At 53.1% G+C, this 27,071-nt stretch overlaps 1 protein-coding gene across 3 annotated transcripts; it reads left to right on the forward strand.

Annotated features, from left to right (window-relative positions):
- The first annotated feature begins 186 nt into the window (after positions 1-186).
- LOC116953863 (uncharacterized) lies at positions 187-26,525 on the forward strand. Of its 3 annotated transcripts, XM_032974136.2 has the most exons (5): positions 187-594; positions 7,196-7,279; positions 8,752-8,938; positions 22,066-22,175; positions 22,799-26,525. In XM_032974136.2, the coding sequence occupies exons 2-5, from the start codon at positions 7,202-7,204 to the stop codon at positions 23,525-23,527; spliced, it is 1,104 nt and encodes a 367-aa protein (XP_032830027.1). In that variant the 5' UTR covers positions 187-594; positions 7,196-7,201; the 3' UTR covers positions 23,528-26,525. The 3 variants fall into 3 exon arrangements, with proteins under 3 accessions (XP_032830027.1, XP_032830029.1, XP_032830028.1); XM_032974138.2 differs by lacking the exon at positions 8,752-8,938 and having other exon boundaries at positions 190-594; XM_032974137.2 differs by lacking the exons at positions 7,196-7,279; positions 8,752-8,938 and having other exon boundaries at positions 196-594.
- Positions 26,526-27,071: the final 546 nt, after the last annotated feature.

A 27,071-nucleotide genomic window follows, 5' to 3' on the forward strand; every position in this document is an offset into this window, starting at 1 on the left:
AGCCCCCCCCTCCAACTCCCACTAGCCCCCTCCCCAAGTCCCACTAGCCCCCTCCCCAACTCCCACTAGCCCCCTCCCCAACTCCCACTACCCCCCCCAACTCCCACTAGCCCCCCCTAGCTCCCACTAGCCCCCCCCATCCCACCAGCCCCCTCTAGCTCCCACTAGCCCCCCCCCATCCCACCAGCCCCGCCCTCCACCAGCCAGCCCCGCCCACCATCCCATCAACCCACTTAGCCCCGCCTACCCCCACTAAGCCGCGCCCCCCCCACAGCCCCGCGTCGGCCGCTTCGCGTTGGGAGCGCGAGACGCTGAGGGAGATAAAAGGCGGGAGACGATGGCGAGCGCGCGATAAGGAACGAGGAGAGCGAGAGAGAGACGAGAAAGATAAACATTTAAAGGCAATCGCGGATTAAAGGTCACAACCGCTGAGGACAGAGGAAGGCGGGCAGCAGGCCGGCTCGGAGCGGGCCGCCGTCGTTGGGCCGAGACGAGGAGGAGAAGAAGTTGAGATTTGAGGAGAGACCGCATCAAGTTCTTCTTCTTACCCGGAGTCGAACTCGGTAGAACTTTCACCCTTGGCTCTGCGGCTCGGTGAGTTGTGAGTGAGTGATCTGATGATGATGCTGATGCTGCTGTTGAGCGTGGTTTGTTGAGGTGAAGTACACGCTCAGTGTGTGTACCACAGTCATACTACTTTGTTAAACCCGGGGCGCAAGTCTTCGCGGAACGTTGTTGGCCCAACGTTGAGTCAACGTTGGGCACGAACTTTCGACCACGTACAAACGTCGACCCAACGCTGTTGGCATGTTCACTGGCTTGGGTTAACTTTTTCGTTGCACAATAAAGCCTGCGGATGTCACGCCTCTCACTCGTCAAAGTCGCGAGCTTTACATCATTGTGGAAGCTTCATCGTGCGAGAGACGATCTATTATCGTTAATTACGAATCGATTTGTGTCTTCCTCTGTACGATGCCGGTAGATTAGATCGCATGTAAGGACCCCCCTGGTTTTAAGACATAAACTCTGTTCTTCCCGCCGCACATGTAACATGCCCGTGTTTAAACGACGCTTGGGTTTTAAACGAGATAAACGAAGGGGAACTTGCCATGCAAGTTGGTGCTTGCCGATAAGCAGGCTCAGAGAGGTCGCGAGTTGGAACAAAAAGAGCTTCATAGCTCATCGGATACCTCCAGTTATACAGACACAATCCCCATTCTTGAGTTAAAATTTCCAGCTACACCCATCGCTTCCAATGAGTTATATGATTTAAAAAAAAGTGTCGCGTGTGGTGAGGTAAAGTGTGGGTAACGCACACGACAACTATTTAGACTTTAAACAATTTTGTTTTACCACGTGTAAGGCCCCACTGAACTGCCGATCACAAATTATAGCTCAACGAAGTGGCTTATCATCGTCACCACCATCGTGTTGGAAATGTAAAGCAGAGAGCCAAATACTCGAAATGTCGCGATTCTAAATGTGGAGGGGAAAACCCGAGGAGAGAGACTGAAAACTCCAAACATACAGCAGCAGGGGTGAGGATCGAACCCACGACCTCCTGTATACCTGGCGAGGTAGTTAACATCTCACCACAGAGAGACACGCAAACTACAAATATACAGCAGCAGGGGTCAGGGTCAGGATCGAACCCACGCCCTCCTGTATACCTGGCGAGATAGTTAACATCTCACCAGAGAGAGAGAGACACGCAAACTCCAAATATACAACAGCAGGGGTCAGGGTCAGGATCGAACCCACGGCCTCCTGTATACCTGGCGAGGTAAGCTGTAATAGGTGCTCTGATTGAGCAATTGCAGAGCTGCGCCTTGACTTTTTGAACTTAAGAAACGAGGGCAAAAATGCAACCTTACGCGGTGACCTATAAATCCGCCGTGCCGTTTGTACGTTTTTGCTAATTAGCGTATTCGTTACTGCTGGACACGGTTACCGGTTTAACCTTGTACAGGGCTGCGGTATGCACCGCGGCTTGGAATCGAACTTGGGATTTGCGCGGTTCGTAGGCCAGTGCGGGAGCAAAGTATGTTCGACGCAAGCCCCCAGCAATCAACTGGTGGTGGGTGGGGGATTCCTTCATCCAGCAGTGGATTGACCAAGGATTTGTGACCCGGAAAGATGCTGCTAGGCTGGCTTTTCGAGTAGAGGTTATCGGCGTAAGGCACTACCACTAGAGTACAAGGTAGGCCTGTCTTATCACAATCCTACATTGTTGTGCCCTGCATTCCTGTAGTCGTGTAAACGGGTGCATATAAATACGGGATTGGGTATGATGAGGATAAAATATGGACAATTAACTCCACGAACAGCGTTACGTAACGTTCTCGATTAAGTGAAGCACTGTGTGAAAAGTTGCACTCTGCATCACACAGGTGCAGCATCAGAAGCATTGTGTGCCCGCGAATTCAAGACCCTTGCACAACCCACAGCCGATCATTCTCACAGGACTCTCATCGTGCTGAACCGCACGCAGTAGACATGTGTACCACCCCGTACAACGCCCGGCAAGCCAGACTTTGATAGGTCCGTCTATCTGAAAGGTTGTGGCTAGCCGAGATTTCAATTAAAATGTACGTGAAAATCAGTACACGTGTGTGCGTGTGTATTCCGTATGTTAATACAAAATGTTACCATATATATAACCAATAAGTTGATTAATCGACTTTTAAGTATATTAATCGACAAAAAATTGGAATTGGCTGGTCTTCAAACGGTGTCCGCCCCCACATCCTGGACCTCCGAAGGGGTCAAACCCCCTACAAGCCACGCCCACCGAGGCCCCGCCCACCACCTCCCGTCCAGCGGCACCCGCAGGAACATTCGTGTACACGGCACCTTTTCTTCCCCCCAATGTTATCCGATTAGTCGAGAGAGTGACTGGAACCGATGGTCGATATAGCGATCGGGTTTCCTCAATAAGTACGGTCAAACGACCACAGCGAAACAGCACAGCATGGGGAGGCCTTGACGGAGCAAGCTGGTTTACTCGAGGGGCTGTGTTCTCTCCGGATTAATAAAGTTACAAAAATCTGGTCTCTCACACACGCACAGAGCTTCCAGATTGTCAGATGCACTCCCAACTATTGCAAAATAAAACAGGGAAACTCAGTGCGTCTTGTAATCGGGATAATTGTGGTAACATGTGCAATACAGAGTACAGTACTTACCTTGGTGAGTTCTCTACATCTGCAGAAAATATAGGTGAAGACCCAAAAGGCTGTTGCCGGGAAGAGACACTCAGGACAGAACCTTGGTGGGCACGTGCCGACGCTCTGAGAAATCTGGCAGATGGAAGGAAGTGATGGGCCTGGTGCGGCGGCGTCAACACCTTTGGCCGCGGTGACCTCGTGAACTTTTGACCGTAGCAAGAAAGTAAAATGTTACTTTCACTTTTTTTGCTCGACCGGAACACTCCAACTACATTGATGGAGGCAGCGCTGATTGTCGCTGCCCGCTTGGCGATTCGGGCCTTTTTGCGCCCTGTGATCGGTGAACCACCGGTGTGAAATAGAATTGTGCAGAGGTGAACTCTCGTGAACTTTCTGTTGGGGCTCCGCTTCCCATGATTAATGTCCTATAATGCGGCGGTAATAATAATAAAAATCACAGTGCTTTGTCACAGCCACTACTGGATGGTGACGTTGGTTGTCCATACTTCACCATGCGGGTAAATGCAGGTTGGTGCAAGTGGTTGCCCTGTTTGCTGCGTCAAGGCTTCCCCGTGCTGTGCGGGTTCGCTGTGGGTCATTTGACTGTACGTCACCGCGCGGTTGGCCAAAAAATGGGAAGCGTAAAACTTGGGAGCGTAGAAGTACAGTGCAACATTGGGTTTTAACTGCACTGCCCTCTGCTGCTGCTGCCATCCAAACGTAACCCCTGCAGCACTCTATTGCAACCTCTGTGCACGCTGGTTGCCCATCCCAGGACTATGCGGGCTCAGACCTAAAACTAAACTATTTTTGTTTTACCAGGTAAGGCCCACTGAGCTATGTAGCTCTTTTTCAGAAGCGACCTGCCTATCACAAATTATAGCCCAACGAAGTGGTGGCTTATCGCGTGGAAATTTATCGCAGCCAAATACTCTAAACGCGTGATGTTAATTATAAATGTGGAGGGGAAAATCGGAGGACCCGGAGAAAAATTTCTGCGACCGAGCAGAGAGAGAAACATCGCAAACTCCAACTATACATTAGCAGGCGTCAGGGTCGGGCTCGAACCCACGACCGCCTGCATACCAGGCGATGGAGTTAACATATCGCCACCTGCTTGACTTGCGAGGTCTGACGAGATGGGTGGCGCATTCCGTGTGATTGGATCACAGGTTAGGTGAGTTTATAATCTACCGCAGTAAAAATGCAGGAAGGTAATGAGTCACCCACACAGCCAGCGATGTGATAAATTGCTTTCGCGAATATTTTCGCCTCGTTTTTACCAACTCATTGTTGCCGTTTCTAGTTTATTTTTGTCTTAATTTGTACGGTTTTCTTTACATCATTCTTCTTTCTCACATATACTGTACTTCCCCAGTAAACATGGCCCAACGAATCCAACCTCGCAAACTTGTGGCCCAGTGTTGGCTTGTTTACTGGGCTGGCTGTCAATTCACTGCTGGAGGAGGGCCTCTGTCAATGTGTGGGGATTTTTTTTTACAATTAGTCACCCACGGCCTTTAGCGCGGCTTGATAGTACAGTAGCCGTTTGTTAAACCGGGAAAACACGAAACAGGGGTTCGACTTGACAGAGGATCATCAGCAAGACCTGGCCTCGTGAGCCAAAGCCACTGTTTACCCAGGCGCCAGCGACACCTTCGCCTTGGTTTCAACTTGATTGGGCATCATCGGCAAGACCCAGGCTCTTAATACAAAAAAACCACCGTCTACACTGGCGCTCGTGGCACCTTCGCCTCGGTTTCAACTTCATTGGGCATCATCGGCAAGCCGTGGCCTCGTCAGCTGAAGCTGCCGTGTGCCGAGATTTTTTATTTTGGGAACGTTTTGGTTTGGTTTTCGGCACGATTGAGCCACGGCCGGGGGTTGTTAACAGCGGGTAGGAGCGGCAGCCCCGCAAACGGAACAGGAGGGTAAATGCAAGGATTGCAGCAGTGCGTAGCGAATGGGCGCGTTCACGAGATATTGGTGTGGACGAGCGTGCGCGTGTGCCCGACGGAGCGCGTGTGCGAGCGGACAAAGAGCGGAAGTGTAGCGGGTTAGCGAGTCGCCCTACGAAGCCCGCCCTCCCTCCCGAGTTCGATTCCCGCTCGCTGCCACCAACGCCCGGTGACGGAACATCTGAACCGGTTCCCTCGGCCTCTCCCCTAGGTCGACTCGGCCTCAAATGAGTAGCTGGTGCGACGTGTAAACATCGCCGCCGGGGAGACAAAAGCGGCCCGGGGTCGTGGTGCTGGCCACCCACCACCCCCTCGTGCGCCCCCCGCGCCAGCCATCATAGCCTGCTGCTCGCGAACAGCGCTTGGCCACAACAGTCTGTTGAGGCTACACGGGGGACCTTTGTCTTTGTATGGGTCGCATGGCTCTGGGCCAGCTCTGGCTGCCTAAACAATGTCTGCCTTGTCTGGCAGGTGACGACGGCGGCGGCGTGCGGGACAGCCTCGTGCGCCGTTTTATTTATTTGCCAGCGTTTATTTATTTTATTTCCAGTTATTTTATTTGTTTGTTATGGGGCCATCCATTTAGTAGGTACGCAAAAATCTGTCAAAGCTTGACCCCCCCCCCTTCCTGTACGAACGCGTACTTTTTATACACCCCCCCCCCACCCGAATCTTAGAGAACGGCCGATATTTAATCCACGCAGAAACAATCCAGGATTAATAACATTAACATGTTTAAGCAAACAGTCCACCGCCGGACTATCTAACTCATTTGAAAGCCAATGTAGACAAATTATTATCGAGGCCTCACCCCCCCCCCCCCCCCCCGTTTCCTATGCGTAAATTGTCAGTAGGCCCCCCATACGCAAGCGTGCGCATTTGGAGTAACCCCCCCCCCCCCTCCATGCGTACGTACTAAATGGATGGCCGCTATCTTTAGGTCTGGTTATTTATTTATTTTCTTGCTTGCGCTCCCATTCGCTTGTGTCGCTCGCCTCGCCAGTCGATTTCGTAAATCTTATTTCTCTCTCTGACGCCGCCCGTCCGTCCGCTCGCTGTCGTGAGCGGAATTTTGGCGGCGGGCTGGAGACGGCGTCTTGGGGGGGGGGGGGGGGGGTGTGGTACGGGTTGCTTCAGCAGCCTCAGGAGGGGGCCCGCTTGAGCGATCTGGGGGGTGGAGGGGGGGCGCTTGAGTGGTCTCCCCCTAGGGGGATCTTCAGGACCACCGTCAACTCCGCTCGTTGACGTCCACCCCCCCCCCCCCGCAGTTTAATTTTTAAGGAGATTAATCCACGGGGGGTGGGGGGCTCAAAATCCACCCCACAGTATACTTCTGAAGTGATTTGTTTACCTCTCCTATACTTGCACTTCTTGTCACGTTTTCGTATTTCGTTTGTCGTAACGTTCTGACCCCGTGGCCCCCCGACTGGATATCTGTGAAAAAGAGCTTCATAGCTCATTGGACTCTTCAAGTATAAAATACTGATTCTGCTTGCTTGAGCAAATAAGGACAGAACGCTCCTTATCGCTCGCGCACTCTCACGAGCCCAGTCCATCACCAACGCTTCGCGCCGATCGCACACTTGCTAAGCCAACAACAACAACTCTGTTTCAACTCTGTCGCGAAACTGGTTCGGACTCGATGATGGCTCCTGAAGGCCGCCGGTCACTGGCTCCGGCTCTCCGGACGCCAGAGGCACCGACAGCCGATCTGGCCGCTCCGCCGCACAAGGTTGGCGCGCTGCGAACTACGGCAGCGGATCGACCACAATAGTAGTACAGGGGACTCCTCTACTTACGAACGAGTTAGGTTCCAGAGGTCTCTTCGTAAGTGATTTGTTCGTAAGTCCCACTTTACGCTTGTCGATTCCAAACGTGTTGTACGGCGTGTTCACTAAACATGGGGGATGGCTTTAAAAGTTGTGTTATCTCCTACAGATGTAGATGCCACCAGTTCTTCACATTCTGCAGATGTAGATGCCAGTAATTCTTCATGTTCTGCCGATGTAGATGCCACTGGTTCTTCTTGTTCTACAGATGTAGATGCCACTGGTTCTTCTTGTTCTGCAGATGTAGATGCTACCACCGCCATCTATTGCGTGGCGGTTAAACTTACAACTCTGGGTCCGAACAGACAACTGGACGCACGGACAGGTACGGTCGTATCTCTGAACGTTCGTAAGTCGAATCTTCGTAAGTAGAGGAGTCTCTGTAATGATAATGACGAGAGATTCTATTACGTTTTGATATTCGCGCCATTCCAACAAAGTGCAAGGCTATCCACGCTGGCGCGCTGCCTACCAGAGACATGCTCTGCAGTAGTTTCAATGTAGCGGGCGATGTTCTAAACTATATATTTTTTTATTTTACCAGGTAAGGCCCACTTCTGAGCTACGTAGCTCTTTTTCAGAAGCGATCTGGCTAGCACAAATTATAGCTCAACGAAGTGGCTTATCACGTGAAATTTTATAGCAGCCAAATGCTCTGAACGCATGATGTTGATTCTAAATAAGGAGGGACCACTAGGAGAGAGACACACAAACTCTTAATGTTACAGGCATCGTCAGGGTCGGGACGCAGCGTCTAATCCAAATTGCGTAATTCGCGGTGTAACCCTTTTCAGCTCTGGACCGTGATGCCGGCACACAACGGGCCACTTTTGTCAAACGTCGTCACGCGCAATCTTTTCATGTCCGCTGACGAGCGGACGGCAAGTTGTTTTTTTGTTGTTGCTGCTGCTGCGATCGACACCACGGCGATGACCAGGGGCGGCCGTCTGGATTCGAACCGCGAGCCAATGGCAAGCGGCGAACGCGCTACCGCTGCGCCGCATCACCCCTGCCCCCCCCCCCCCCCCCCCGATGGAGTTTAAACAACTTTGTTTTGTACTGACAGAAAACGGCAAAGCACAATATGAGTACGGTGAAAAAATAAAAATATGAAATTCCAACTTTAGGTTGTGGAAAAATGTACATTGTGGTGATCGTCACATGGTGACGAAATTTGAGATGGAATCGTTAAGAAATACATCGCGACGATGCCTATCAGCCGTACACGAGAAGAATAAGTATTAGACTCTGAGCGTCCTTGCTGCGTGAGGAATGCGAGGAATCCTGTGTGTGTGTGGGCGTGTGTGTGCGCGTGAGTGGGGAGCGGTAGTGTAGTGGTTAGCGCGTTGCGCGATGAACCCGGCCACCCGAGTTCAATTCCCGCTCGCGGCCAACACCACTGACAATTATCTGAACCGGTCCTAGGCCTCCCCTAGGTCGACTCGGCCTCAAATGAGTCCCCGGTGTGATGTGTAAACATTGCCACTGGGGAGAAAAAGGTGGCGTGGTGTTGGCCACCCACCCACCCCTTCGTGTGCCACACCAGCCTTCATAGGTGCTACTCGCAAACAGCACTTGCCCAAACAGTCTGTTAAGGCTATGTCGGGATCTTTGTCTTGGTGCACAAGTGTGCGCGTATGAGTGTATGTATGCGAGTGTTTTCACGCGATGCTCTTCGCGGGGAGCGGTGGCGCAGTGGTTGGCGCCACGAAACCTGTCGACCCTAGTTCAGTTTCCCCGCTGTCGGCCACCAAGACCGGTGACGATTGTCTGAAACCGGTCCTGGGTCTCGCCTAGGTCGACTCGGCCCTCAAATGGGTGCCAACCGCGCATGCAGTCTGTGAACATCACCGCTGGGGGAGACAAAGATGGCCGGGCGTGGGATCTGGCCACACCACTGCTCGTGCCGCCTGTGCCATCCCTCGTCGGTGCTCGCCCAACAGCACTTGCCCTGCAGCCTTTGTTGGCTGCACAAGAGGGGGAGGTTGGGAAATCTTTGTCTTTGTGTGCCCTATACCTCCCCCCCCCCCCCTGTCTAGCCAGGGTTTTGTTTGAGCTGCCCGCATTATTATTCCGAGTCAAAGTAGTGGTGGTGGTGTTGTTCCTCGGCTCGTTATTGGAGTGGCCCCTTAGCCTCCTCCGGTGGGTGGCCCTTTCTAAACTAGCGGAGGCAACCAGCTGTGTATATATGTACGTATGTAAGTTGAACTTATTTCGCACCGTACGTAGGCAACCATACTATAATCGGAGGTGCGGGGCGAAGGGCAATTAACTAAACACAAGCAGTTTTATTGAGTTTTCAATCTAGATGATTTAAAAGTGCATAGCTCCAGTGGCTTGCTAATACCAGAAGGAAGAGCGTTCCAGACGGCCACAGAAGCGCATCCGGAAGAGCGCGATGCGGTGACCGTCATTCTGCGCTGGCCAGCCAAAAGCTGCGGGGATGACCGGCGGAGTTTGCGTGATGACGGTTTATGCTCTTCGCTTGTGGCGAGAGCTTCGTGTGTGACGAGTGGAACATTTCTGAAAAGGTGGCCACATTTAGTTTTCCAACTTTGTTGCAAAAGGGAGGAGGCGTGTTTACTGAGTGCGTCGTTGGCGGCCACCTGCCATGACGCGGTTCAGCAAACATCGCTCCCCCCCCCCCCCCAACGAAAGTTACAGAACGGAAGCTGAAGAGTGCGCAGAGAAGCGTGGGGAGATGCACCCTTCGCGATTACGCTGAGACTGGATTGGAAACACGTGGATGAGAGAACATACGCTTGCTAGGGGCCTGATTCTGAGCTTTTTTTTTTACCAGGTAAGGCCCATTGAGCTCTGTAGCTTTTTTTCAGAAGCGACCTGCCTGTCACAATTAATAGCTCAACGAAGTGGCTCATCGTGTGGAATTTTATAGCAGCCAAATACTCAACGCGCATTTCTAAATGTGGAGGGAGAAAAAACGGAGGACCCGGAGAAAAATCCACGCGACCAGGGGGAGAGAGACACCGCAAACTCCAAATATACAGCAGCAGGCGTCAGGGTCGGGAGCGAACCCACGACCCCCTGCATACCAGGGGAGGTAGTTAACATCTCGCCACCGCGACACCCTATTATGATTATGATCCTTCAGGGGTCACTCTTCCTCGGCTGCAAGATATGTCGGCCCATGCCAGTGAGTAGTGACAGTTCAGGCCACGGCTGATGAATCAGCTGGAAGCTGCTACACGCTTGCCCTGCCCCCACACCACAACACCCGCAACTACCAAATACAAAGATCCCCGTGCAGCCCACGCGGGGTCTTGGGGCAAGTGCTGCTCAGTGAGCACCTGCAAAGTTTGGCACGGCGCACGAGGAGGGTGGGTGGCCATCTCCATGCCCGGGCTGCCTTTTCCTCCCCCACGCTGATGGTTTTCACACCGCGTCGTGTGCTCATTTGTAGCCGAGTCAATCTGGCGGAGGCCCAGGCACCCGTTCGGGCATTGGTCACCCACGGGCGGGAATCGAACTGAGGACTCCCGGTTCGTAGCTCAGTGCATCAGCCAGTACATACAAAAAAAACCCGCCTACCAACGCGGCGTTGGGTTGATTCCTTTGTCCGGCAGTAGATGGACTAAAGATCACCGCACTCTGCCATGACCAAAGACAAAAAAGACAAAGGTCCACTATGTACCCTTAAGAAACTCTGGGGGCAAGTGCTGTTACCGAGCACCTTTTGAAGGCTGGCACAGCGCACGAGGGGGTGGGCGGCCAACACCATGCCTGGCCGCCTTTGTCTCCCCCGTGACGATGTTTACACCCCATACTAGGTACTAATTTGAGGCCGAGTCGACCTAGGGGAGGCCAAAGACCGGCTCAAATAATCGTCACCGGTGTTGTCCGTGAACGGGAATCGAACCCGGACCGCCGGGTTCGTAGCGCGGCGCCCTAACCTCGCACGTGTGCCCCTGCCAGCGCCACCCTAACCCTCGGCAAACAACACAACACAGGAATTCCTCGCGGAGCCACAAAGGAGGGATTATTCTGGATCCTTGCGCCCACTCGCCCTGCCCCCTGACCCTCGCTGCAGGTCGTGACCTCCCCGCTGCGACCCCTGGAGGCTTGCGCGTCCGCGATGTTTTTCACCGAGCCCGCTGCCCCCGAGGCTCGTCTTGTCCTCGGCGTCGTCGTGAGGTGGAGCCGGGGCCGATCGGCCGTTCGAGTCGATTTTAACGACTTGGGATTGTAAAAGCGATCGATTTAACCCGGTTGCTTTAAAAAATGTCAGTCCACCACATCCTGTATCTCGAAGGCTGGAAACCCCCCCGCCACCGCTGATCGAGAGAAGTCACAGCCTTCTCTTTCTCTCTCTCTGCGAGATTTGAAGCAGGCTCTCCGTCCGCTTCCATCTTCTATTTTAAGGACGAAACGAGAAGACCTCTTTCGCATATTCTGACTGCTCGGCTGATGAGGCTGGGTGCAGTCGCCAGCGTAACGTCCCGGTACTCGAAGTGCAAATTTCGTGGGTTTAACTCTCCCAACGCACAGGCGTGTGCTGAAATGGTAACTAATTAGTCACGTTTTGTTTATGTAACAAACCTTTACTAATTTGGCTGTCGGGTGGTGGCGGGTTTAACGACACTACATATTTACACAGCGAAGCCAACAAGCTTTATTACGGAAAATATTGGTCTCGAAAAGGCCTACGTGTTAAACGGGTTCTCAATTTCATCATTAGACCTTTGCCAGTAGAAAAATATGAGAATAGGGTTTTTCGACTTTTTTCTGGCAACAAAACTGAAACCTTTTTATAAGGAATCGTGTCTGATAATATATGCATTGTCCTTGAAACTGATTGGTCCACACCAGAGACAGCTTTCTTTTGAGCCTCATCTCAAATGGTGCTAGACCAGAGAACGCCAAAAGGTGCTTTTCGGAAGGGTCAAAATCCCTCAAATCTTGGCGATTTCAAATGGCAAAAAACAATCCCCAATGCGAAAATGGAAAAAACCTTTTCGGCCGAGTCGGTGATGTCACACACCTTGTTTGGGTGTTTACAGTGGATGGTACAGGATTGAGCAAGCACAATCCAGAGAATGCAATTGATACAATCGCAGAGCAATGGGAAACTGATCATGGCAGTAGTTATCATACCGTCAAAGTCGATGTCGTGAACGATGACGTCGCGACCGCCCCGAGCTAAACAAGAAACGGTTGATGCGTCGAAATAAAACTCCTCACGAGAAATGGCGATAGGCGTGGTGGAGACCTCGTGTCCAGCAGTGTATAGACCATGGCGACGGCGGCTGGCAAAGCAACGCCACCACCGCGCTCGGCTGCGGCGTCGCGCTCGGCTGCTCATTCGCTGAGCCAGCGCTGCTACTCGAGTGCGGCGACGTCGAGTTGAGGAAGCGGTCGGCGAGATAAATTTGACTCGCGGTGGCGGTCGTGGCGGTGGCGGTCGTGGTGGCGTCGCTAGTGGGCACAGAGCCGGCCGCTCCTCACCATCGGGCAAAGACGGCCGCTGCATCGCCCGCTTTGAGATGCGCGATGTTTAGGTTGTTGTCTTGTCCCCCTCTCTTACCCCTGTCTGTCCCCTCCCTTACCCCTCTCTTACCCCTCCACGCAGTCTCCCCACAGACTCTCGATACGTTATAGGGTCGCACTCATTGCACACGAAGTGCTTGCCACAAATTAACCGCAATACCTCGCTGATCTCATCAAGGAGCAATAAACCATCATCACGCGAACTCTGGTTATCATCGCAGTGGCTTTTGGCTGGCCATCGAACAAAGACGGTCACCGCATTGCGCGTGTTCAGATGCGCTTCTGCGGCCGTCTGCAACGCTCTTCCTTACAATATTAGGAAGCCACTGGAGCTATGCACTTTTAAATCATCATATAGATTAAAAACTTTTTTTTTGAACTTCTTGTTGTGTTTAGTTTGTTGTCCAACCCCGGCACCTCCGATTTAGCACAGTTGGCTACGTACGGCGTGAAAGAAGTTCAATGTACATACATACCCGTGGCTGTGCCGCCGCTGACCCTGTTTCCGAGTGAAGTTGAGAACCGTTTGTTGTCAACCCTTTCCAACTGAAGTTGAAGTGGCGTTACTTCTAAGACGCTTCCTATACCTAAGAAAGCCTCGCAGAGTCTCAAGACTCGCTCGCAGGAAGGGGTCCCGTTAGATTTTTTCAGCAGTGGGCGATGTTGCCGCTGCTGCTTTGTGTGTCATTCCCAATTGAGTAATTTTCTGGTACATTTTTTTCTATCACCAATACCAGTTATACATTGCATGTTTTTTTTTTATATGGGAGGACAGGAGAAACGCAGAGAAAACCCGTGCTGAACAGGGGAAGAACATCAATAATACAGGTTTTTTGGGTTAGAGCGCATAAATATATAAATGTGTCGATAACCCGCCACCACCGGACAGCCAATTAGTAAGATTTGTAATGAATTTGCATGTTCTGTTTACGTGACAAACCTTACGAATTGGCTGTGTCGGATGGTGGCGGGTTTAACGACATTTATATATTTACACGATCTAACCCCAAAAACCTGCATTATGGATTATATTGGTTGTGAAAGCTGAAGGGAAGAACACACAAACTCTGCACGGAAAGGCAGCAACCGAGTTGGGGATCGAACCCAGGCCCTTCTTGCTGCGCGGCACGAGCGTTACCACTTGGCCGCCCTGCCCGTCTTGTGTGTCTGCAACAGACGGAACATGGTAACTCCTTTTAAAGGTGGTCATATTTGGACCATAGTTGTTACTGCCCCTCTCCGCACCTCTCCGCACCTCCCATTAGCTCAGTTGGCTACGTGCGGTGCGGAAGAAGTTCAACGTAGGTACTTAGTTTGGGTTGCATGGCCACAGTGGCGTGACTGCGGCCTCTGTGTCTTTAATTTCCCATTCGTGAAGGAGATATGTTGCGCATCGGCCTGCTGGTGTTCTGACGTGGCCGATGGTAACGCCACCCGCCAGTGTCTTCGACGAGGAGGAGGTGGAGTAGGAATGTCAAAGCGAGGAGGTGCGACGTTTGGGGGGTACTCGAATGCGGGGGGGGGGGCGTTTAATCTGGACTTGCAGCCGCTTGTTCTGCTCCTTTCGAAATGGACGTCCTCGTTCATTCGTCATTGCCCTGCGCTTACAAAAACGATGCGTTCCGGTATTAATTAATATTATTAATAAATGATTGTGCGCGTTGAGAGGACCTTGAAGGGACCTCGCTGGAGCCAGCCACTGCCCCACGAAATAGCGACCACACAGCCGCCCCCTTTGTGGCCCCGTTCGCTACCCGCACCCCACCCTACGACCCCCCCCTCTCCCACCCCCAACCCCCACTCCTCCCGCCTGCCCCCCCTCCGTCTGCCTACCGAACATGTGTGCATCATTGTGTAGCTGGGATCTCACGGGACCCGGGCTCTGGGTGTCTGAATGGGTCACGGTGGCCAGGTCACAACAATGAGCTCGGTTGAGCACACGTTGTGGTGGTGGATTGTTAAACGATTCTTGTTTTGTTTTTAATTATCGGTAATCGTTTTCGGGCAACGGATTGTCGATTCCGGAAGTCTGTGGATTCTAGAGGCGGTGGCATGAGTGGTGCCGCGCTGGCGCGATGTTATCTCCCTCGCCTGGTACGCGGGAAGTCGTGGGTTCGATCTCGACCCTGATGCCTGCTGCTGTATACTATGAGTTTGCGGTGTCTCTCTCTGTGTCTGTGGTCGCATGGATTTTTCTCCGGGTCGTCCGGTTTTCCCCTCCACATTTAGAATCGACGTGCATTTGTAGAATTTGGTTTCTGCTATAAATTTCCACGTGATGATGATAAGCCACTTTGTTGGGCTATCATTTGTGGCCAGGTCTCTTCTGAAAAAGAGCTACGTAGCTCAGTGAGCCTTACCTGGTGAAATATATATATTTATTTTCATAGATTTGCTGCACGGCCGTCGCCATTGTCTCGCCACCTCTTTTATTCAGGCAAGTTCTCTTTGACCGACATAACCGGATATTAACGAGGGGGCCTTCCTCTCAAATGTCTCGCCCCGTCCTGTTTTCACGGAAGCCGGGGGGATGAATAATGTCGTCGCCGAGGAAACATTCCCATATTCTCCGTGTCATTCAAAAGCGGTGGAGTTGTGGTTGTGCCTCCTAACGATCATCCGGGGGAATTCACGCGGCCTTCCGGAAAAGAGGCGTTTTAATTCTCGTCGTTCGGGAATAGCCGTCCAGAAGTCGGTTCTCTGTCGCGAGCATGTGACCCACCCAGCAAACAAGAAGACTCGCCCACTGGCCATTCGCAATAATATGCTATGAGGACAATTAACAAAAACGGTCAACGGGTGCATCAATAAGCCTGTGGCCTTAAAAAAAACAATATAAAAAATGTTTTAACACTTCTGAGAATTTGCAACAATACCACAAGAAATGTGCTGCTGCCTCCGGGCTCTGGAGACCACCTGGAGAGGATTCCAGGCACGCGTTGACAGTGATGGCGAACAAGTGGAGACTCTTTGACTTTTTGAAGCTTTTAACATTACATTTGTTTTCACGTTACAGTGTAGTATCATCTGTTCTTTTTCCATTAAAAACGATAGTTAAAAACATTTTAAACATCCTGTATTTAAGTGGTGATATTTTTGGCAATGGCCCTTTCATATAAGCTTCTGTATTACAGTTCTTCCAATTGCTTTGGATATAAATACGGTATATGCCGCTGAGATTATTTGGCTAGCTGTACAGCAGCTGCCATTCGCCACTCAGTGGCGAATGGCGCTTGTGCCAGGCTAGGTGCAATTTGAGGCTGTGTGAAGTGTTGCATGCTCGATGAAAGGAGGTCATGGAACAGGCCCAGGTGCCATTGGTTGACTGACTGAGATGACCGGTAGATGACCAGCTGTGCCCCCTACTGTGCCAACTTGCAGCGTTTTATTCGCACGGCGCTCCGCTCTTTGTTGTGAGTGTCGCTCCTCCGCCCTCAGTTGTTGCTGGAGGGCGACTGCCTCCAACGGTCCAGTAACATCCTTCACGAGCCTCCTCCACAATACGTGGATCTTGACACTTCTGGTACCGATCTTTGGCAAGTCCACTCGGCTCCACATCCTTCCGTAACGCATCAGCTCCATCTCTTCTCCAGCCCGTGCCACGCCCGTTTAGCCCCCTCTATCCGGCCAAACAGAACCTGCTTGGGGGCATGCAGTGTTTGGCACGGCCACTGCGATTCCCGTGACATATCGTACGATATATCACATCGAGAATAATTACGTCCATTGAGGAACAGAAATAGCGTGGCATCGCGATTAGCGTTTACCCGTGTTCATTTTCTTCACACGTTTTACATCCACCGACACGATATGCGAGGATTAACAAGCAGCGTCGCGAACCTTAGCGAATTTAATAGCCACGACCCATTCAGTTGGGGGCGCCTTTTTGCGAAACGTCTTCCCGGAGTAAGTGACGGCGGCAGGGCGACTGCGAGACGTACGTCAGGATTTCGCGGCGCTGTTAAGTCTTCCTCGACCCTCGCGGTGCAGCTGATAGTAGCCCTCGCGCGTCGCCACCGCTGCTGCTCGTAGACCGATGGTTCAGTGTTGGAGCCAACTCGGGTTTTGAAGGAACTTGAAGCCACTTCAAGAAGACCTTACCATTCCGACTGTGAATACGCCACTAAGCATGCGAACGTTGGGCCGACGGTGGCGTGTGACCGGAGCTGTTGGACCGACGTTGACCTGACATTTTACCCAACGTTCGACCGACGTTCACCCGACGTCTGACCGACGTTCACCCGACGTTTGACCGACGTTCACCCGACGTTTGACCGACGTTCACCCGACGTTTTACCGACGTTAGCCCGACGGTTCCATATTTACCGGGTACTGGAAAGCAACGAAAACCGATACAATATTAAAGCGATATTCAATGACACACCCACGGTCACAAAGTCACAGAGTGTCAGGGAGAGATGTTGCTCACATGAGCATCGCGGTCATTGGCGTCTTTACAGCCTTGGGGCAGCGGTGGAAATTCCACATTCGTATGGCGAGGGTAGGGGCGGGAGTTCGGGGGGTGAGTCTATAATCAACAGGGCAACCCCTGTTGACTTTCCGCACAAAGTAGTACTTCACTTTATCAACCCTCGAGAGGGATGATGGGGCCCAACTTTAACCACCCCGTGAACTATTGTTAGAATGAAGCTCGTCATTGGTGAGACTGTGGCTTGTGTGTTTTTGTTCCCTCTCTCTCGCTCTCTTAGCCCCCGCGGGGGCGCCAAGAGGAGGAGAGTTTTTAGTTTGGAGAGAGGGGAAATAAAAAATAAAATAATAAAGCGGAACGGCAACAGCCGCGGCGGCAGCCGGCATCCACGGCAGCCGCCGCCGTCTGGTTTCCATGGCAACGGGGGGGGGCGGTGGGGGGGAGAGTGGCCTCAGGGTGACTCCACGCTCATTCATTTCTCGCTCATTCATAGCTTATTTCTCACTCGCTCATTACTTTTTCACTCGCTCCTCACTCATTCCTCATCCCTCACTCGCTCATTCATTCCTGATCCCTCTCTCGCTCCTCATTCATTCCTCATCCCTCACTCGCTCCTCATTCATTCCTCATCCCTCACTCGTTCCTCATTCATTCCTCATCCCTCACTCGCTCCTCATTCATTCCTCATCCCTCACTCATTCATTTCTCATCCCTCACTCGCTCCTTATTCATTCCTCATCCCTCACTCGCTCATTCATTCCTCATCCCTCACTCGCTCCTCATTCATTCCTCATCCCTCACTCATTCATTCCTCATCCCTCACTCGCTCCTTATTCATTCCTCATCCCTCACTCGCTCATTCATTCCTCATCCCTCACTCATTCATTCCTCATCCCTCACTCATTCATTCCTGATCCCTCTCTCGCTCCTCATACATTTATCATCCCTCACTCGCTCATTCATTCCTCATCCCTCATTCATTCCTCATCCCTCACTCGCTCCTCATACATTTATCATCCCTCACTCGCTCCTCATTCCTCATCCCTCAATCGCTCCTCATTCATTCCTCATCCCTCTCACTCATTCATTTCTCATCCCTCACTCGCTCCTCATCCCTCACTCGCTCATTCATTCGTCATTCCTCACTCCCTCATCATACCTCACTCCTCAATTCACTCACTTGTCATCCCTGATTCATTCACTTATCATCCCTCACTCATTCCTCTTCCCTCACTTTCTCATCCTTCATTCCTCATCAATCACTCCTCACCCCTCACTTCGCATCCCTTGCTCACTCATCCCTCACTCACTTCTCATCCCTCACTTCTCACTCGCTCCTCACTTCTTATCCCCCCACATCCCTCACTCCCCACTGAGGCCAGCAGGGGGCAGGGCAGGGAGTAGCAGCAGGAGGGCGATGACGTCTCCCAGTAAGATGGCTGCCCTTACCATAGAGTATACTTTGTTATTATTATACTTGTTTACCGCTGAGAGCTTCGCTGAGTCCCAGGATTTAGAAGGGTCTTGGCAATTTTGAGTTTGCAGTTGGGGGCCGTCAACGGCTTCACAGTGGGACGTGAAACCTCCCGTGGCGTTCAAAAAGGGGTACAGGCAGTCCCCGAGATACGAACGTCCGCGCTTACTAACGCAGGCCATGCTTACTAACGCAGCCCGCGCTTACGAACGCTGTCTCCGCTTACGAATGCCCGCCGATGCTTACGAACGCAGCCCGCGCTTACGAATGCCCGCCGACGCTTACGAATGCAGCCCGTGCTTACGAATGCCTGCCAACACTTAAGAACGCCGCCCGTGCTTACGAACGCCGCCTGCGCTTACAAATGCCCGCCGACGCTTACGAACGCTGTCCGCGCTTACAAGCGCCCTTGTTTACGAACGCAGCCCGCGCTTATGCACTGCCATTTAGATGTCATTATTTTTAACCATCCGACTTGTCGTACTTACGGGCTGAACCGTGTAACTATTCTGTTCAGTGGAGCAATCCTCCACGAGATGTAACGAGTCCCTGCAGGTACAACGACAGTGAACCATTCGCCGCGGTGGTGAGATGTTAACTCCCTCGCCTGGTATACAGGAGGTCGTGGGTTCAATCCCGACCCTGACGCCTGCTGTATGTTTGGAGTTTGCGTGTTCTCACCGTGGTCGCGTGGATTTTTCTCCAGGTCCTCTGGGTTTTTCCCTCCACATTGAGAATCAGCATGCGTTCAGAGTTCTTGGCTGCCAAACGATAAGCCACTTCGTTGAGCTATCATTCGTGGCCAGGTTGCTGATGAAGAATAGCGACATAGCTCAATGGGCCTTACCTGGTAAAATAACAAAAAATTGTTTCATAGTTAAGTAAACTCCTTGCTCCACACACTCGGAGGCACACGCCCACGTGCCCTGCTGTAGAAGTGTTCAGCGCTTGGCAGTCCAACCGAACGATGTCAATAATGAAGTGAAGAGCTGAGGTGAATTGCGATTTAGTTTATTGCCTCTTTGTCAATGCCGCCATCCACGGGACTTATCTTTATTTTTTTTTACTACATCAGCTTGTTCCTGGCACGGGCCACACGAAGCGTTATTTGGTGACGCCGCTGCGTCAGCCGGCTGGCACTGCAGTGAGAAGCGCCTGTGACTCGCACACGTGACTCGCACACGTGACTTGCATCTCTGGCTCGCACACGTGACTCGCGCTAAGGGTTGGACCTTGGTTCGATTCCGGTACTCGTGCGGAGTTTGGTGCGTTCTCTCCCGGGTGTGCGTGAGTTCCCAGGCGGCGCTTCTCCGGTTTCCTCGCATTGATGAAAAAACATCCCACACGCACACACACAATGTGACCGGTGGTATTGAGCTCAAAACATTATCGCAATGCTGAAAAGTTCCACTGCCAAACACTCCATTATGATCATAGATAAAGATCCCCCGTGTAGCCTTAACAGACTGTTGGGACAAGTGCTGTTCGCGAGTAGAACCTATGAAAGCCGGCACGGCACACGGGGGGGTGGGTGGCCAGCACGATGCCCAGCTGCCTTTATCTCCCAAGTGGCGATGTTTACTACACACCGCACCAGGTACTCATTTGAGGCCGATTCTACCTAGGGAAGGAGGCCCAGGACCGGTTCAGATAATGGTCACTGGTGTTGGCCGTGAGCGGGAATCGAACTCAGATCGCCGAGTTCATAGCACAGCGTAGCGTTAACCGCGACGCTGTACCACGCTCCCCACTCGGATCTTTGGTCGTCTCTCCATTGGGATCACCAATACCAACACCCGGCCAATTGCCAATAAGTGATGGTGACGTCACCACGGTGCCTGTACCAGGCCAGGTGCACTTTGAGACCGCGTCAAATGTCAAAGGCTCGCTGACAGGAAGGACACTGGACAGACCCAGGTGCCATGGTTTGACTGAGATGACCGGCAGATGCACCAGCTGTGCCCCTCCTACTGTGCCAACTCGCTGCACTTTAGCCGCCCGGCGCTCCGCTCGTCGTAGTGAGCGTCGCTCCTCTGCCCCCAGTTGTCGTTAGAGGGGCGACTGCCTCCAACTTGCCCAGTAGCAGCAGCGTTCTCCACGAGCCTCCTCCATTGGGATCACCACGCACAGCGGCAACAGCAGCAACATCGCCCCCTACAGCGAAAACTTGGCAGGAGCCCGAGAGATTCCGTGAGAGGGGTCCATTGTGCAGCACCAACCTTTAATCAAATTTTGATTTAAAGCTTTCGTGACTGCAGGGATTCATATTCTTGGTTCTTTCGGTAAAGTGACTTTACCGAAAGAACCAAGAATATGAACTTTTAATCAGTTTAACACGTTGGCTTTCGCGACCAATATCTATAATACAGGTTTTTTGGGGTTAGATCGCTCTGATCTCTGACTGTCTTTGATCTCTGTCTGGTTGTCTCTGATCTCTGTCTGGCTGTCTGCTCTGATCTCTCGCTGGCTGTCTCTGATCTGATCTCTATCTGGCTGTCTCTGTCTCTGATCTCTATTTGGTTGTCTCTGCTCTGATCTCTATCTGGCTGTCTCTGATCTGATCTCTATCTGGCTGTCTCTGATCTCTATCTGGCTGTCTCTGCTCTGATCTCTATCTGGCTGTCTCTGCTCTGATCTCTATCTGTGTGTCTCTGCTCTGATCTCTGTCTGTCTCTGCTCTGATCTCTATCTGGCTGTCTCTGCTCTGATCTCTGTCTGTCTCTGCTCTGATCTCTGTCTGTCTCTGCTCTGATCTCTATCTGGCTGTCTCTGCTCTGATCTCTATCTGGCTGTGTCTGATCTCTGTCTGATCTCTGTCTGTCTCTGCTCTGATCTCTATCTGGATGTCTCTGTCTCTGATCTCTATCTGGCTGTCTCTGCCCTGATCTCTATCTGGCTGTCTCTGCTCTGATCTCTGTCTGTCTCTGCTCTGATCTCTATCTGGCTGTCTCTGCTCTGATCTCTGTCTGTCTCTGCTCTGATCTCTATCTGGCTGTCTCCGTCTCTGATCTCTATCTGGCTGTCTCTGCCCTGATCACTATCTGTCTGTCTCTGCTCTGATCTCTGTCTGTCTCTGCTCTGATCTCTATCTGTCTGTCTCTGCTCTGATCTCTGTCTGTCTCTACTCTGATCTCTATCTGTCTGTCTCTACTCTGATCTCTATCTGGCTGTCTCTGCCCTGATCTATATCTGTCTGTCTCTGCTCTGATCTCTGTCTGTCTCTGCTCTGATCTCTATCTGGCTGTCTCTGCTCTGATCTCTGTATGTCTCTACTCTGATCTCTATCTGTCTGTCTCTACTCTGATCTATATCTGGCTGTCTCTGCTCTGATCTCTGTCTGTCTCTGCTCTGATCTCTGTCTGGCTGTCTCTGCTCTGATCTCTATCTGGCTGTCTCTGATCTCTATCTGGCTGTCTCTGATCTGATCTCTATCTGGCTGTCTCTACTCTGATCTCTATCTGGCTGTCTCTGATCTGATCTCTATCTGGCTGTCTCTGATCTCTATTTGGTTGTCTCTGCTCTGATCTCTATCTGGCTGTCTCTGATCTCTCGCTGGCTGTCTCTGCTCTGATCTATATTTGCTTCATTGCTGCCTTACAACACATTGCACTGCCACTGTTGCCGCTCCTTGCGAGGTGAGACTCTGGCCTCCGGAGTTCTCGCCGTGGTTTTCACACAACGCCAACTTGTCGCCGCGTTGCAGCAACCATGCTCGGCCGCGGGGTGAAGAGGAAGGCTCCGAGAGACGACGAAGATGAGGTGGACGACGAGGAGGAGGCGAGTCGGTGGTGCGGACTGCATGCCGGGCTGCAGGTGAGTGGGGCCGGGCGCGTGTCCACACAACGCTACTCGACGCTTGCACAGGGGACTTGGGCTAGAGAAAGGTAGCTCCGCTGTATCCGCTTCTCTGGGCCGTTCTCCGACACAGAGGTGGGGGGGGGGGGTCGCACTGCTCCGATTATAGCATGGTTGGCTACGTGTGCTGCGAAAGAAGCTCAACAAACAACAAAGATCCCCCGTATAGCCTTAACAGACTGTTAGCGAGTAGCACCTATGAAGGCCGCAACGGCACACGAGGGGGTGGGTGGCCAGCACCACGCCCGACTGCCCTTGTCTCCCCAGTGGCGATGTTTACACACCGCTGCAGGTACTCATTTGAGGCTGAGTCGACCTAGGGGAGGCCCGGGACCGGTTCAAATAATCGTGACTGGTGTTTTGCCATGAGCGGGAATCAAACTCGGGTCGCTGGGGTTCACAGTGCAGCACGCTAATCGCTACACTACCGCACACACGCTGCTCTGCGAAGGTTTTCCCAATGGATCACGCCAGCAGCCCAATCAGGATCAAACCGGTCGGGGGAATGACGACAACGACAACAGCGACAAACCAACGACAGGGTCGTCACATTGCCCTTGCATCTCCCTCCCCGCCCCCAGGCCCCCGCCCACCCGGTGAGCCGCCAGGCCATGCTGGACCTGTCCCTGCGCAAGCTGCACACGCCGCTGCGCCGCCGCTCCGAGCCGTGCCTGCGCCGCGCGTTGCTCATCGCCAACACGCTGCGGCACGTCCACGACGAGGGCCGGCGCGATGCGGCGGCCGCCGCCGCCGCCCCCCCCTCCCACGTCTCGCGGACGCCCGACGGTGACGACGAGAAACTGGAATCGCTCTCGGCCGCCATCGCCGCCGTCCTCAAAGACCTCGAGTTCGTGGAAGACGCAGCGGGACAGCCGTGTGACGCCGCCGTGCTGGTGCCGCCCCCTTCCCTGCAGCACCAGCTGCAGCAGCACCAGCAGCAGCAGCGGCAGCACCAGCAGCAGCGCATGGACGCGCTGTTTGGCGTGGCGGCGGTGGCGGCGGCCGGCGGCGGCGGCGGCGGCACCGCCACGGGTTTCCTGACAGAGCTGGCGCTGGAGGACATCTTCTGGGAGCCCGACGCCATCGTAGACGTGTGGGGCCTGGCGAGGGGCGCCGCCGCGGTGGCGGCCGCCGCGGCGGCGTCGCCGTTCTCGGTGGCGGCGCTCGACGACGGCGGCGGCTCGCGGCCGTTCGCGGGCGGCGCCGCGACGGCGGCGGCGGCGGTGCCGTCGCCGCTGTCGCCGCAGCCGTGCCGCGTCGACGCCACCGACATCGGCGATCTGAGCTTGGAGGTCATGGTGCGGTCGTAGGTGTGATGCAGCGTCGATCGGCCGACGTGAGAGCGGGACGGCCGCCCTGCGCGATTGTAACCGGTGCGTCGCCTTCGCGGTTACCTTGGTGGATTTTTTGGGACTGCGTCCGCCCCGGGTGGCGCCGTCGCGTCGCGGTGGATCGGGCACCGGCGCGAGCGGACAACTCCGGAGGGGTCGACTCGGCCCAGTGAGCTCAACTTTGCTGGGGCTCTGGACAGCCGGGGGTTGACCGAGTGCTGCCGGCGAAAATGTGCGCTTGTGTGTGCGGAGACAATGAACAAAGACAAAATCATCATTCGAGCAACCATTAATTTAAAGTATTTATATCGTCGCGACGGCAGCGTGAGGACCGGTGGCGTTTACGCGTACGCAGACGCCTATTTATGAGTTAGTTTTTTCCTCTCTAGTTTAATTTAAATTTGAGGTGAATTAAGTTTTTTTGTATTATCGTCTTAGGACGAATGAATTGAAAGAAAAAAAATTGTACATAAGTTGCGGACGAGATGGCGTGGATCACGTCCCGGGTGCCGTGGAGAACAAATCCACATCTTTACTTTTCAAATACATATATATGTAACATTAAAACAAGTCGAGAACAAACAAGCGTTTTCCACTGGCACATCCGAGCCGAGGTAAGCCGGCACGGAATACAGTCGTGGGTTTTTTCACTACTGACCGCCCCACGCCGTTCCGTACCAGAAAAAAACCCGCGGTCAGGGCTGTGGCCTCGCAACAAACAACGAGACGCCCAAATCTATCCCCGGCGGCCCACGGCAGGGCAACGGGCGAGGCCGGTGACGCGTTCGCCGTCGTCGCGTGGACGTCGGCACACCGCGGGAACCGCGGTGTCACCGCGTCTCCACTTGTACGCTCTCCGTGCGACGTGAGTGGTGGAAAATCAAAGCTAGTGCCGCCCACTCCAACCACCACTCCCCCCCCCCCATTCCCTCCATGAACCGTACCGGGCCAGGCCCGACACGGTTCCCCGGCACGGCGCACGGCTCGGTTGTGTCGGTGGAAGAGAGGTGGCAAGAGGGGACAAGGAGCGGTATTTTTGTAGACGGGGTGCAGTGTTGCGGATTGTGTGACTGAGCAAAGTGCCTGGAAGTGAGGCGGTGAGCCGTGCCGTGCGAGTTCCTCCCGTGGAGCCAGCCGCGTGGACCATACCAAGCGGGTGGTGGGGGGGGAAGACGGTAACACGCGAGGCTCAGCGCGATCGTCAATTGCACTGCGGCCCTTAAACGGTAAAATAAATATATAATGTGTCTCTTACGCTCACGGTGCCGGCGCGTTAAAGGTCACTTACGTGAAGATCATTTACGTGCGATGAAGAAAGGGCATTTCCTGAAACGTCGCCTCTATGAAAATCTATTTTTTTTGTTCATCATCAGGCCGCTGTGCTGTTGACGAATGTGAGGGGTGTTTTGTTAGTTTGCTGTTGACGCCAACGCAGCGGCAACGGCAGCAGCGGCTTCGCGAAATAACTTGTTTAATTTCAGCCGGAAAATGGACCACTGCAACCAACCGACGGAAAGCCAGCGGCTCCGATGTGAACCGCCAAACGGCCAAAACGACCGGTCTTCCGAATTATTCCGCTAAATTCCTTCGCCGCCACTGGAGGGAGCACTTGAGAGAGCCGCCCCCTCTAGAGGGGACGCAGGCGCAAGTCCCCAGTTATGTGTTTTTTCTTTTTTGACTTTCAAAGAATCGTCAAACCCGTGGCGCAACCCGTGCAGGTTTGGGTGCGTCGGGCCACCAAAGCCACGGGCACGCGCGCGGTGCATTTAAACTAATTTTTTTTTATATTTTGCTAGGTAAGGCCCGCTTACCCGACGATGGCTCTTCCTCCGTCAGCCGCTTTGGTTGTAACTCCACGCTGCCGTTATGTTTTGGCGGTCACAAAAAATATCCCGACGCTTCCCCACCCACCCTCCCCCCCCCCAACGTACGACTCTAGCAGCCCCCCCTCCGCCGTGAATCCTCTGTCCGGGTTGTTTGCTCCCCGGTAGTTCCACGGGCAAAATGCGAAACTCGCTAGAACGCATGAACGCGGCCCTCCCGGATTGGGACCGCGCCTTTGAGCACGGTTTTGCACCCACGAGATTTTACCCACGCGCCACTGCGGGCACGCGGAGGTGGGGACGGGTCCGGGGGGGGCGGGGGTGGCATGTCCACGAGTTGAATGCAACGGTGGAAGTAAGAAAATGCTCCACGCGCGGCCCCAAGCTTTTGCACGCACTACTGCGAGGGGGGGGGGAACGGGGAGGGGCACGTTCGTTCGTGGGTCGAGTGCAACGGTCGAAGTAAAGAGACGCTCGGACCCGCAGCGCAACCCGGGAAACCGCGCTCGGATTGCAAGCGGCCGCGAGAACTGTCGGCCCACGGGTAAAATGTACGAATGAATGCTCGTGAGTTGAATGAAAAGCATCTCGGCATATATAGAGGACTGCAGAGCTCGGGGAATTGTTGGTAAAGCCGGCTCCTCACCGCCGGGCTGCCGCCGCCCTCCCACTCGTCTGTGGCTTCTGGACGATTGCGAGAGACGCAGTTTGCGTGGATGACGACGATGATGTAGAATTAAAAAAAAAAATCAAAAACTCAATCCGCGTACGTACGTGCGTTGTACGTCCTTTGCGCTGTACGTAGCCAATCGTGCGAATCGGTGGTGCGGGCGGAAGGACAACGAGCTAAACGCAAGAAGGGGAGCGATCTTGTTGCGGGATGTTTGTGAAAGAGTCAGAGTTTCGTGTCGCCCGGTAAACTCTGTTCTCTCTTCAGCAAGGTCAAAGTAAAGTTGCAGCGGCCCTGCGATTTCTTGGTCAACGCCACTCACTGCTGGAGGAGGTGGGCGGGGTGTGGGGGGGTAGTGTTTTGGCCTACTCTTCCACGTTGGCCAGACCGTCTTGGAAGTGGTGGGAAGAGGAGTACCCACACATGATGATGATGATGGCAATTGAGCAATGTAACTAATTAATAAACATTTTGAATGAACGAACGAGGCATTGCCAGTCAAAGGATGTCATTTTTTTTTGCGGAATGTTCCCAAGCGCACGTCGCGTCGCGTCCCAGCCGTTTCAAATCGAGCGGCCGCTCCGGTTAATACTGCGAGCGTAATCAATTCACAGACACGGCTACGCACCGTCCGCTTCGCTCGCCGTGGACCTTAAAGATCCCTGCCGATGTCATTTTTTTATCCTCTAGATTGAAAACTCATTCCTTTAAGAACTGCTTGTTATGTTTCGTTTGTCCTTCCCTCCGCATCTCCGATTAGCACGGTTGGCTACGTACAGTGCGAAAGAAGTTCACCATACATAGATTAGCACGGTTATCTATGTACGGCACGAAAGAAGTTCACCATACATAGATTAGCACGGTTATCTACGTACGGCACGAAAGAAGTTCACTATACATAGATTTGCACGGTTGGCTACGTACAGTGCGAAAGATGTTCACCATACATAGATTAGCACGGTAATCTATGTACGGCACGAAAGAAGTTCACCATACATAGATTAGCACTGTTGGCTACGTAGGGTGAGAA

This window comes from Petromyzon marinus, chromosome 53 (genome assembly GCF_048934315.1).
Source record: "Petromyzon marinus isolate PM22_M1 ecotype Great Lakes invasive population chromosome 53, UKy_Petmar_22M1.pri1.0, whole genome shotgun sequence".
Classification (NCBI taxonomy): Eukaryota; Metazoa; Chordata; class Hyperoartia; order Petromyzontiformes; family Petromyzontidae; genus Petromyzon; species Petromyzon marinus.

Excerpts from the sequence above, each read along its gene's own strand:
- LOC116953863 (XM_032974136.2), top strand. The coding sequence starts at position 7,202 with ATGCTACCACCGCCATCTATTGCGTGGCGGTTAAACTTACAACTCTGG. Across the intron at positions 7,280-8,751 it reads ACAACTGGACGCACGGACAG|GTCGACTCGGCCCTCAAATG; the intron begins GTACGGTCGTAT and ends GGTCTCGCCTAG. Across the intron at positions 8,939-22,065 it reads TGGCTGCACAAGAGGGGGAG|CAACCATGCTCGGCCGCGGG; the intron begins GTTGGGAAATCT and ends GCCGCGTTGCAG.